Source organism: Cavia porcellus, unplaced genomic scaffold (assembly GCF_034190915.1).
Source record: "Cavia porcellus strain 051 isolate PalLab524CR breed Dunkin Hartley unplaced genomic scaffold, mCavPor4.1 scaffold_27, whole genome shotgun sequence".
In the NCBI taxonomy this organism is placed as follows: Eukaryota; Metazoa; Chordata; class Mammalia; order Rodentia; family Caviidae; genus Cavia; species Cavia porcellus.
This window is the reverse complement of record NW_026947510.1, coordinates 22,931,673-22,944,763: the sequence shown is the minus strand read 5'-3', so window position 1 is coordinate 22,944,763 and position 13,091 is coordinate 22,931,673. Positions and strand designations below refer to the sequence as shown.

At 40.1% G+C, this 13,091-nt stretch overlaps 2 protein-coding genes across 3 annotated transcripts in view; one reads left to right on the top strand and one right to left on the bottom strand.

Moving 5' to 3' along the window:
* Yme1l1 (YME1 like 1 ATPase) overlaps nt 1-5,482 on the bottom strand; it is a 128,700-nt gene extending 123,218 nt beyond the window's left edge. The window contains exon 1 of the mRNA XM_063238271.1: nt 5,184-5,482. Coding sequence (XP_063094341.1) covers nt 5,184-5,312 — 129 coding nt within the window. The 5' untranslated portion in view covers nt 5,313-5,482. The remainder of the gene's footprint in view (nt 1-5,183) is intronic.
* Nucleotides 5,483-5,779: 297 nt separating this feature from the next.
* The window catches only part of Mastl (microtubule associated serine/threonine kinase like), a 28,504-nt gene continuing 21,192 nt past the window's right edge, over nt 5,780-13,091 (top strand). For both annotated transcript variants that reach the window (XM_063238569.1, XM_013145010.3), the window contains exons 1-3: nt 5,780-6,712; nt 9,620-9,757; nt 12,208-12,347. In XM_063238569.1, the coding sequence (XP_063094639.1) occupies nt 6,530-6,712; nt 9,620-9,757; nt 12,208-12,347 (461 nt within the window). In that variant the 5' untranslated portion in view covers nt 5,780-6,529. The remainder of the gene's footprint in view (nt 6,713-9,619; nt 9,758-12,207; nt 12,348-13,091) is intronic.

Genomic DNA, 13,091 nt, shown 5'->3' with positions numbered 1-13,091 from the left:
TACGTAGCATAAAAAATTTCATAGAGTTCTAAATGAACAAACAGGAATTCAACCTGTAAGGGCTAGGGGAGTAGTATAGTGGTAAAGCTCTTTCCTAGCACACTCCAGATCCTGGGTTCAAACCTCATGACACAAAAAACTTTAGAATTAACATATACAGTATAATTTAACTATCACAAAGTACAAAAAGATCAATAGAGATGAAAAATATAAAGTGTTAACAGCATTATCTCTGGAGAGCACAATCACAGGAATTTTATTTCACCTACACTATTATTTTCCAAAATTTCTAAAGTGAGCATAATTCTGTTGAATGTAGCAATTTTTTTTTGATACCACAGATGGAACTCATGACCTTGTGCTTGCCAGGTGGCCACTTATGCTACTAAACTAAATCCCAGGCTGCACACAGCAATTTTGACATATAACACTTCCTGATCTGCAGTCTCCTTCCAGTCCGTCACCCTAATACACAACAGGCAATGTTATCTTGAGAGATACAGCATATTCATTTAATTTTCGTTATTTAACTACTCTATTTTATTAGTAGTTGTATTTTGAGGATTTTGTTTTTTGAGACCAGGTCTCACTATGTAATCCAGGCTGGTGTCCCACTGGTGGCAATCTTCCTGCTTCAGCCTCCTGAGTGCTAGGATGGTAGGCATGCACCACCACACTCTGCACTTGGACTATAATTTGAGTGAAGGGTGTCAGAACAGCAGAGAGACAATAGATTTCCTATAGAAAAACAATGGTAAACAGGCAAATAGGGAAAAAAAAACCAGTGTAAAAATGACAACCTTTTCATCTAATCACAATTTTTTTTCCAAGCCTTAAAAAGTGCCTAGAACTCACTTTCTACTATTCCTCCAGTGTCCTTTGCCAGAACTCCTGACTTCAGAATTAAAAGCATCAGGTTAAAGAGGCTGTTCGGAACCTTGCCTCGCCGGTTCCAGGCCCTGTGTTTGATTCCAGTACCACCCCCACACACATACACATTACATGTTAAAAACAACAAGCACTCATTTACTACTTTCAGGTTTATTATTCTTCATCTATGAATCAAAAGTATTATCATAAACATGTAGTCCTTGAACCCTGAACTCATTATGTAGCCCAAACTGGCCTCTAACTCGATATCCTCCTCGCCTCTACCTCCCAGGTGCTGGGATTACAGGCGTGCAGTAACACATCTGGCTCCTAGAAGCAATTTTTATTAATACTTTTTTTTGAGGGGGTGGTTTCAGAGACAGTGTCTCACTGTGTAGTGGAGGATGGCCTGGAGTTCACTAGGTAGCCCAAGCAGACCTCGAACTCATGGAGATCCTCCTGCCTCACCCTCCCTAGAGCTGGGATTACAGACATGCACCATCATGCCCAACCAATACTTTTTCTTCAATAGCTGGGGAAATATACCATTAGAAGAATGGCAAAATACGACACAGAGTGAAGTACTTCCCCAACATTAAAAAGTTAACCATAAACACTCTCTGAATTCTATGGTTTTCCTTCCCTATCACCATCTTGTTCTAAATCCCCACCATCTACGTGTGAATTTCTGCAATAGTTCCAAAGTCCCTGTTTCTGCCCTTATGTGGCTGTGTATATTCCTAGTGCAGGATTAAAGAAACCATATTTAAACCAATCTGTTCATATCACTCCTCTGCTCAAAACCCCACAACAGATTCTCTTCTACTTCTGGAAAAAGCCAGTTCTAATATATATGACTCATCACATCCTCCCTCCTTTCTTTGCTTATTATCTCCTTCTGCTCTGTTCCCTTCATTTTCTGTGCTCCAGCCTCACTGGCCTTCTTGCTCTTCCTGCAACACCAACAGGCTCCCCCAGGCCTCTGCACTGCCATTCAGAACACAACTTGCTCTCATTTTCCCTTCAGTTCAGGTTCTGAAGTCCCCTACCCACCCTAGTATTTCAACAATCTCCTAAAAGGGTATTTCCTGGGTATTTCCTACCCAGGTTCTCAGCTCTATTTATCTTAACACTTTTCAGTAATACTTTACATATTTAATTATCTGTACACTGGTACTAGCTGTCTGTCTGACATCATTAGTTATCTGACATTAACCACTTGGACTTAGCACTGAACCCACCCACAGGGTAAGAGCTTAGGTTCACAACACTGACCTCAGTTCAAATGTCAATGACGGGTCCCATGTCAACCATGTTTCTGACCAACTAGTTACAAATTGGGGATTCCCACAACTCTTCCCAGTTTAATTACTTGCTAGAATGGCTCACAGAACTCAGAAAAACACTTATGTTTATCAGTCTACAATACATAACAGAAATGAACGCAAATGAAAAGGTACATCAGGCAAACTATAAAGGGATCTCTGGTACAAGGTTCCTGCCTCCAGCCACTGGCCATCCCAGCTCCATCTCCTTGTGTAGGAATTTCTAATGGAAGCTGGGCATGATGGTGCACACATCTGTAATCACATCACTAGGAGGCTAAGGCAGGAGCATCATGCTACATTCAAGGTCAGCCTGGACTACATAGTGAGTTCAAGGTTAGCCTGAACTACACAGAGACTCTGTCGCAAACAAACAAAAATGGAAAAAGTTTCTAACACAGCTGAAACGCCAGCCTTGCTTTTCCTCCTCTCATGGTATGAGAATGGACAAACACCCTCTAATCACTTGGTCTTTTTGTCCCTTGTCCCATTCTGAGGCTATTTAAAGTTTAAGTCATCTCATTTGCTTCAACACTGATGTGATCAACAAGAGATCATGAATTAGGAGTAATTCAAGTACCTATAACAATTTTAGAAACTCTGTGCCAGGAAGACCACAGAGACTAAAACACGATTTATTTTACCAGTCACCAACTAGAAAGTAAATTCCAGGCAGCATAAAAATTTTTCTGTGGGGCTGGGGATTTAGCTCAGCGGCATAAGCGCCTGCCTTGCAAGTGAGTTCGATCCCTGGTACCGATAAAAACGAAAAAGACAAAAAAAAAAAAAAAAGAATTTTTCTGTATTTTATCACTTTTTCAATTTTACTCAATATTGCATCCCAGGAAAACAGACCAATATTTAATAATAATATTTGAATGCTACACAAATATCTCAGTAACTGAATAAGCTAAATGGGCTCTTACTAAAAACCATGTCTTGTAATGTTTGACTTATTTAATTCTTATAATAACCATAAAAATTAATCACTATTATACTTTTGCTCAAATTTAAATATATTAAGAAGACTTTAAGACCTTTTTTTAGATGTTTTGTTTTTTTGAGACAAGGTGTTGCTGTCCAGGCTGGCCTTGAACTCACTCTGTAGCTCAGGCTGGCCTTGAACTCACTCTGTAATTCAGGCTGGCCCTGAACTCACTCTGTAGTTCAGGCTGGCCTCAAACTCCCAGCAATTCTGCTGCCTCAGCCTCTGAGTGTTAGGATTACAGGCATGTGCCATCACATCCTGCTTTTAAAATCTTTAAGAAGAGTTATCACCGAAAGATTCTCCCTTCTTGCTCTGGTACTCTTCTACCATGTTGTCAGACGTTGGCACCTTGGTAACAGACTTCCTAGCTTCCAAAACTGGGAAGCAATAAATTTCTGCACATTACCTAAATTGCTTAGGCTAAGGTATTCTGCTGCTGATACAGACTAAGATACTTCTCATTTAACAGAGGAAGACTGTAGGAATGCAGGTAAAATTAGTGGCATATCTAGGGTCACACAGCTGGCATAAGAAAGAATTCTAACCCAGGGAATAAAACTGAAAATTCCAGTTAAAAGGCACCTCATCACACAGGCCTTCTTCAACCCCTGATATACTGCTATATAAACAAAACAAACTATCAGATGATCTTTTTAAAATTATAAATACCTATGTTACTATAGAAGAGAAAAAGTATAAAATTTATGGTAAAATATGTGTCTTTGGGTAATGAAAGCCCAGTTAAGATTGCCAAGAGGACACAAACTCACTTTGCCATCGCTATCAATACCACAAAGCACTAACTCTCCACGCAGCTGAGAGAGAAAATTGGGCACTCTTGATGTGAACAGGCCATGTCACACTTTTTCTCAAACAAATGCCAAGACTCCTCAAGACACTATCATCTCAGTACACAGCACCTTCTCCTCTGTATGCCAGATGATCAAACCAGAAACATCTGTCTCTCATGAAACTGTCTCTTTTCATAATCATTGCCACGAAGAGTAGGGCAAGATTCCTTTCTTGGATTCTTGCAATACCATCCTTAATTAACAGTTCCACTCTTGCCCTCTCATATTCCACATGGGAAGAAGTCGGAGTGATCTAGTAAAAATTGAAAATCTTGCCTGTGATCCTAACTACTAGGGAAGCTGAGGCAGGAGGATCATTCAAGTCTGAGACTATTTGGGCTACACTGTAAGCTCAAGGCCAGCATGAACTGCACAGCAAGACCAGTTCTCCGTAACTAATGGGCTTAAAATGAAGCAGAAACGCAAACTCTCTTAAGGCTTCTTGCAAATCTAATGCCTGACACTGCTACCTTTAATCACTAATGTTCCAGCGAAATTAGTCTTTTTTGTTCCTCCAATCTATAAAACTCTTTGCTCCCCGAGGATTTTCTGACACCCTGCTCTAAGTCTAAGATAACTGCTCATTGTCACTTAGTTCTTACTCCTCTTTACTTCATTGAACTAACTAATAAAAGATTCTACATTTGCTTTGTTCACCCACTACCCAACAAACACAACGTTTTCTATTATCCAGTCATTACTCTACTAGCATCACAGAGTTCTAAACAAAGAAACACAACCATACTCTTAAAGTTAAGGGTGTCAATTTAAACAACAAAACTTAAAGGGTTTCAAAAAATACCTGTCTGCTAATTGTGAGCACTTTCAAGAAAAAATGAAATCTATCAAAATGGTACCACCCAAAAAGACTTTTGAAGTGAATTAAGAACAAAGCATTGTCACAAGTGATTATTCTTGGAAAAGGGTAATAGAGCGCTCCCAAAAATCATTTTTCCCTGCTTTTTTTTTTTTTTTTTTGCTTTACAAATGGAGATGAAGCTGAATCAAAATTCAAAATGCGGGAAGTTTACTAATCTTCATGTTATTTCAAACCAAAAAGAGAAAAACTTTTGGTAGTTATTCAAATTACAGAATATTCGGTTTAAAATTCTACTGAAAAGGAAAAGAGTCGGAAACAAAGAACATTACCTGCTCCCTCTGTAAACAAGGCACAGCCATAGCCCCAACCCCCACTCCGGAAATCGTGATTGGGACAATGCTCGACGGATTCTCGGGCAGAAATCTCACGCGATCAACCCGGTAGGCCACGGTCCCCATCACGCTTATATCACGCCTCCGCCCCCAAATGCTTCGTTGGCAGCTTTCAGGCCCCACTCTCAGCTCTATCCACTTTCACCCGCAGAACTCGCGTGGGATTATCACTTCCCTCTTCGGTTCGCTTCCGAAACACATTCTACGAAAGCAACTGGAAACCGGCCACGGGCCGGGCTCACCTGAGGCTGCACCGTACTCGACAGGGAAAACATGTCCTCCGGGCTTCAGCAACCCCTCTCGCCAGCCGAAACTGTCCTTCCGTCCTCGGCCCGGCAGGGAGGCGCTGTGCCCGTCCCTAAATCCTTTTTCTTCTTACCCAGCCCCTCTCCCTACCCAGCAACAAAAATGGCCGCCTCCCGCTACGGCTGCTACCACTGCAGGCTGCCCCGGAAGCCAACGCGCGGACGCAACATCACTTCCGGGGCACGGGCCAGCCGTGCGTCTGCAGGCGGCCCGGAGCTTTTGTGTTGGCAAGCAATGGGATCCCCAAGCCCCTCGGCTGTGTGTTTTCACTTTAAGGAAAGGGCTTCACCCTACTTCTCCTTTCTCAGACGTCCTCCAGCTTCCTTATCACATTCTCACCGTATTTCCTCGTCACAGCTGAGCCGCGAGCTAACAGCGTTTGGTTGCTACAATGTAGTGTACTCTTTTCCTCACGATAAATCGGAGGTTTCCCTGTAGGCCTTTGTCCGTTCACGTCAGGCGAATTCTATCCTGGAATATCACACTAGACTGGGTCAACGCGTCCTGCACGTCTAGCGTCTCCCTCTCCCGAGACTCGCACAGCAGCGGCCAAGCTTTGGGGGACAGCCCAGCTGACGCGGGCGTCTCGCGGGGCGGGGCTGGCAGCCGCCGGGGAGGGGGAACTTCCGGCCGGACGGATCCCGCAGTCGCGCAGCAATCGCATCATACAACCCGTGATTCGGGTCTCGGGGTCCCAGCTGCCCCACTCTTCTCCAACAACTGTCTGTGCCTCGTCCCTCATGACAAATGATGTCAGTGGGCCGTGGCGACCGCCCTCGAGAGGTCAGCGGCTTAGCCCGCACCTCGGCGCTCGCGGAATCGGCTGGCGCGGCTCTGGGGCGGCACGGGCGGGGCTGCCTTGGGTCGCGCGCGGCACCGCGGTGACGTCACTCTTGCGCGCGCAGTAGGCGTGGCCTAAATTTCAACGCAGTTGGCGGGAGCCGAGGCTGAGGGAGAGTCCAGGGCGCTGTCCTGCGATGGAGCCCTCCGCCGGGAGCAAGGAGTATACAGAAGGCACGGCGACCGGGGAGTGGATGAATACAATCCCGGTTCCAAGACCACCCTCCATTGAAGAATTCACCATAGTGAAGCCCATTAGTCGTGGTGCCTTCGGGAAAGTGTATCTGGGGCAGAAAGGCGACAAGTTGTACGCAGTCAAGGTAGGAAGTGTGGGAAGAGGCGAGAAAGGGAGTTAGGTCCTTCCGTCTTCTTTTCTGCCCCCTGATTTGGGGGCCGCAGGGCTTGCTGAAGCCTGCAGAGCCGACTGTTTGTTTTGGGCTGGCCGCAGCAGTCGGTGAGGTGTCTGGCCTCTGCCCTGCCTTTCTCTCCGTATCTTAGGAATCATCCACTGCCCAGGGAAAATAGCAACACCTGACCATATTCGCCCGGTCCAGTGTTAACGAAGGAGGAAACTGCGTGCAAAGGAACTTTTGAAGCCGCTGCTCTGATTCATGTCTAACCCACAGCAGAGTGATATTTCTGAATCCAAAAAGTTTTAAGTAGTTGGTGGTTGTCGCTTGCTTCGAAATACAGATTGCTGAAATTTTTCTATCACAGCAAAATGATTAGTTTGTCAGCACTGATTTCAAGTTTGACCTAACCAGGCGGGAACTTCATTATTTTCTGATAATTTGATTCCTAAAATTTTTAAACATTAGTATTATCTATTCATTTCATGTATCTTCCAGATGCTTTTTACGAATTTGACCTTTACCAGGCTTAAGTTTAGGATTTCCTTTAAGTTTGCAACACTCACTTGCTGGTTGCATTTAATTCTATCCATTTGTAATAGATCAATATTTAAGCTGCTGTACAACCAAAGATCTCATTAAACAAACCTCCTTTTTTCTCTTCATATTTTATATTGTGACATATGGAATGTGCTTTTATTTAAAGAGCAGGTGAAAATATGTTAATCTTTTCATCCTTGCAGCAGTGTATTTGAAGCTGTCTGTACACTCGTTCTCACTGACTTTCAAGCTTTCAGATTCTTTACATTTCACCACTAAATGAGGGCATAAAGGAAAGGAGACGCAAACAAGCCATGCAGTTTCAGCTTCCTATTGGACACTGCCAAGTGACTAGCACACACCTCCAAATTATACTTGCCTCAAACAGTCCTCTACACCTAACTTCCAAAGTCTGAACCTCCTGTATTCCTTATCTCCATTCAATAGCATCAACATTCTCCAGGTCCTGAAAGCTACAAAACTGAGTCATTTTAACTTTCTTCTGCTTCATATGTATCATCTGTATCTCTTTATTCCTAATTCTACCTCTTAGAGTCATTCTTTTCACTCTTCCCTTAGTATAGGCCTTTGTTTTTCCGTATGATTTGCCAGTGTACGTTTCAGTGACTTTTAGTAAATTAAATAGTTGTCTCTCACCACAATCCAATTTTAGATATTTCCATTTTCCAGAAAATGACCTCTTACACTTATTTGCAGTGCTTCCACCTTTAACACTTTAGCCTCAGGTGACCACTAACCAACTTTCTAAAGATTTGCCTTTTGTGGAAAGTTCAAGTAATGAAATGATACAACATGCAATTAGTGTTTTCACCTGCCACAATGCTTTTGCGATACATCAGATATTCATTTCAATACCTAGTATATTGGATTAACCCTACTGGAATCATTATCTTTCATCCATTCCTTGGGCTGTGACATTCAAGCTAAAGTTCACCTTTCTTAGAAAAGTAGTCATGTATCAAGTTCTGGCTCTAGGGTGGGGACATAGCTCAGTGGCACCGTGGCTGCCTGACAAGCACAATGTCCTAAGTTCAATTCCCAGTAACAAAGGAAAAAAAAGTTCTCAATCTAGATTTCTACTATATCTCCCACATACCTTGTGTTCAGGCAAAACTAAGTCCTCAGTGCTGTATATTTTCTTGCCTCTGAACTTATGTTTATGCTATTTCCTCTTAAATTCTTTTCCATTCTTCTGTCCTCTTTATCTTAGGTATTATATATCATTTTAGCTCCTCTTCAAATCTTCTGGGATCCATGCCATTAAAATAGGTACCTGCTTTATATTTCCTAAGATTGTTGCTTTTCCTTCTGTAGTGTGTAGTAATCATTATCAACTGCTGACATGAAAGCACCGATTAATTTGTTGATTAAATATTTTGGATCTGGGATATAGTGGTGAACAAAGCAAAGATGCCTTCACAGAGCTTCCACTCCAGTGGAATGGTCAGTGAAATCATGATACATCCTTTCACTGTCAGTTCATCTTAGTATTCTTAAGAAAGCATAACAAATTTATCATATACAAATATTAATACAATACTGAATGTCTTTTTTTCTTGTGATAGTATTAAGACTTGATCCCAGTGTCAGTGTTACTCAGTTTAGTTGAGTTCCAACTTTAATCTAGATTATAGTTATATTTTATAATCTACTTTAAGAATTTAATGACATTTGAAAATATAATCAGTTGTTTTCCATAACAGCAATTGAGACTAAACTTCCATAGTTTGAATCATTCAAGCTTACATGAGGCATATACCTTTCAACACTTTGATTTTACTTCTATCCATCAAAGAATCAGAAGTTCAGGGGCTGGGGATTTAGCTCAGTGGCATAAGCACCTGCTTTGCAAGTGCGAGGTCCTGAGTTCAACTCCTGGTACTAATTTTTAAAAAAAATCAGAAGTTCAAATATATACATATACATTGGTATTATATTATACTGCACCCAGGTTCCAGCTTATCTAAAGGGCTTATTAGGAATGTTAATATCGTTTAACTTTGTATTAAGAATAGCAGTACAGTTAACCACAAATGTGCAGTTCAGTTAGGAAACCCTCATTTCTTTTTTCCTTCTCAAAATGAATGTGATATTTTTGCTACTTAAGCAGTTCTCTTAACAGGTCATGCTTTTTTGTGTTTGTTTGGTTTTTTTTACCATCTCTTCCTATTTTTTCTGGCATAGTTTCCTGATGGCAACGTGAGAGCCAAATGATACCTCTGTGTTATCTCCATTGGGTTTACATGGTGGCCACTTTGAAACCTGAGAACACTAGTTAAAAACTTAAAGTCTCTGTTGTCATAATGTCTATTATAGGTTGTCAAAAAAGCAGACATGATCAATAAAAATATGACTCATCAGGTACAAGCTGAGAGAGATGCACTGGCACTAAGCAAAAGTCCTTTCATTGTCCATTTGTACTATTCGCTGCAGTCAGCAAGTAATGTCTACTTGGTGAGTAAAAATTCCACATTTTTTTATTCATTCATTCAGGAATCATTGAACCCAATAGTTCAAAAACACAATCTGCGTGGCAAGTGTGAGGTCATGAATTCAATCCCCAGTACCAAAAAAAACAATCTCTGGGGACAATGCACCTGCATTTGAATTCCAGGTCTGATACTGTATGATCTTTTCCAAAGTTATCTATTGTACTAATTAGACTTCTCTAGAGTAAAAGAATACTGTGTGTGTGTGTGTGTGTGTGTGTGTGTGTATGTGTGTATACAGGCAGACACAGAAAAAAATTCGTTTTAAGGAATCCGCTCATGAGACTATGGGTGCTAGCAAGTCTGAAATCTGCAAAGTAGGTTGGCAGAGGAGACCTAGAGGAGGGCTGATATGGTGTATTTTAGTGACAGTCTGAAGACAGAATTCCCTTGTCCTCTGAGGACTTTAGACTTTTAAAGACCTTCAACTGCTAAGTGTCATTGTACATACTTGTAATACCAGGATTCTGTCAGACTGAGGCAGGAGAATCAAAAGTTTGAGCCCAACCTGGTCAATTTAGTGACTTGATAAGATCCTGTCATAAAGTAAAAAATATTAAAAGACTGAGGATGTAGCTCAGTGCAAGGGTGGTAGCTTTAATCTTCAGACCTCTAAAAGGAAAAAGAAAAAACCTTCAGCTGGTTGAGGACTGCACACATTATGGAGGATAATCTGCTTTATTAGAGTCTACCAATTTAAATGTTACACTTCTAAAGAATACTTTAGGTGGATTATAAAAATTAGATCTGATCTAAAAACTTTTTCTGGTGCATGATGATATTTTTCAATAAATCTTCAAGTATATTTAGACTGGAATGGCTATGAAAAAATCTTTTGAGGGCAACGGTGAGCACTGGGTTTTTTTGTTTGGTTTTTTTTTTTTTTTTTTTTTTTTTTGGTTTGGTTTGGTTTTTGTTTTTTTGTTTTTGTTTTTTTTTTTTGGCATCTAGAATAATTCAGGAAAAATAAGCCTTTTAAAATATCAAGCCACAGCCTGGCAAACATGGGGTCCTGAGTTCAATTCCCAGTGACAAATAAATAAATAAAATATCAAGCCATAGTTTAAATAAATGCTAAAGTGTGATCATACTGTAAAAACTGAAATTTTCCCTATTTTTTCCTCTTATGGCAACTTCATCCTTCTTAATGACAGTATAGAATTCACCGATCATGGATTTTGTAATTTCTTTAATAGACAAATGATTTGTTTTACAGTTTTTAAAAATTATTGTTCTAAATAAAAAATATTTTATTGTTTAGTATGATGCTATATTTGGATATGATGGATTCCTTTATTAGAGATGAGACTTAGAAGTGAGGAAAAAGGATTTTGGAGTGAGAAATGAATTTGAATTGGCATTCACCTTGAAAGCAAAGTTAAAAGAGAACAGGAAACCCCTAGATTCTGAAAATAAATGAGATAGAGGTATACTTTTTCAGGTGATTCACCATGTGAGTCAAAAAATGTACACCATATTGACAGTAACAAAAAGAATACCAGTGCTGCCTTCAGCAGCACATACACTGCAGTCAGAAAAAGAATACCAAATTCTGTTAGAATAATTGACTTCCTATTTTTTTAAACCAGTGGTGACTAATCACTGTGGTCAATGGGCCAAATCCGGCTTTCAGGAGCTAAGAATTATTTTTAAAGGCTTAGAAAAAAGTATTGTTTTGTGATACTAGAAAGTTTGAATTTCACTGAGTAAAGTTTCATTGAACTTACCTACATCCTTTGTTTATACTTTATGGCTTTTTTTGAGATACAGTAACAGTAATTAGTTAATGCAAGCCCACAAAGCCAAAATGCTTACTATGTGGATCTCTACAGGATAAAAAGGGAACATTCTTGAATGTTATTTCCAAAGGACAGAGACAGTCATTTAATCGTTTTATTTTTCTGAGGCCCTCTAATGCCTTTACAGCTCCCTATAGCACATAACATGTAACACTCCCCCTGCCCCCCGCCAAAAGCCATGACGATGGCTGTAGCGTCAGCCTGAGTACAATTCCCAGTATGGATTAAAAAAAAAAAAAAAAGATTATATGGAACATGAGAACATGAGTGAACCTGGTATTAACAAGAAGATGTGTTTTATAGCCAGGAATGGTGGCACATGCCTATAATCCAAGCACTTGAGAGACTGAGGCAGAAGGATTATTGTGAGTTCAAGACCAGCCTTGATTACAGAGTGAGCTCAAGGCCAACCTGAACTGCACAGCGATACCAACTCAAAAAAAGACCATTACACAACTACACTGTAATGCCCAAATACTCTGTTTTTAAGTAAGCTTTTTTTTTTTTTTTGTACCAGGGATCAAACTCATGACCTTCCTTGTACTTGTGCTGCTGAGCTAAATCCCTGGCCCAGTAAGCATATTTTTTTTTTATGTTATTAAATTCTTTTTAATAGGTAATGGAATATCTTATTGGTGGAGATGTCAAGTCTCTTCTACATATATATGGTTATTTTGATGAAGAGATGGCTGTGAAGTATATTTCTGAAGTAGCGCTGGCTCTAGACTACCTTCATAGACATGGAATCATCCACAGGTGAAGACTCACTTTTCTCAAAACTATTACTTAAATGTAGAAATAATCAAATTATGTGATAAATGTTTGGATATCAAATATTTAATGTAACCATTTGCCCACATTTCCAGATTAAAGTTTAATAGTAACTTGTGTGAGTTTAGAAATTCTCTTAACTACTGTTTTGTCTCCCTATGCCATACTGTGTAGTCCTGACTGATTTACACTGCTTTGTTCTGTGCAAAAAAAGGTTAGGTTACTCTGCTCTGTTAAAGCTTAATCTTACATTAACAGAAAAGAAATAAACATTTTGAACTTGTGGATTATTTTATTTAATGTGATTTATTTATTTTAATGGAAAATCTAACAATGTCACAGATAATCTAAAATCATTTAACATTTTGTGGATTCAGATGTACCAAATAGCTGCTTTTCAAAGGTGTTCTGTTCTTTGCAAAGCCACTAATAAACACATTTATTTTAGAAGAAATAAATAGTATCTGCCTGTTCTATAACTCTTTTTTTTTTCTTAGATATTTTAACATTAAAACTAGATTTTCAGCCAGGTATGGGGTGCACACATATAATTCCAGCACTTGGGAGGTTGAAACAGGAGGATCCTTGCAAGTTCAAGGCCAGCCTGAACTGCAGAGTGAGACCCTGTCTAAAAAAAAGAAACAAAAACTAAATTTTCACTGGGCACAGTGGTGCATGCTTGTAATCTGAGCCCTCATGAGGCAGAGGCAGGAAGATTGCTGTGAGTTC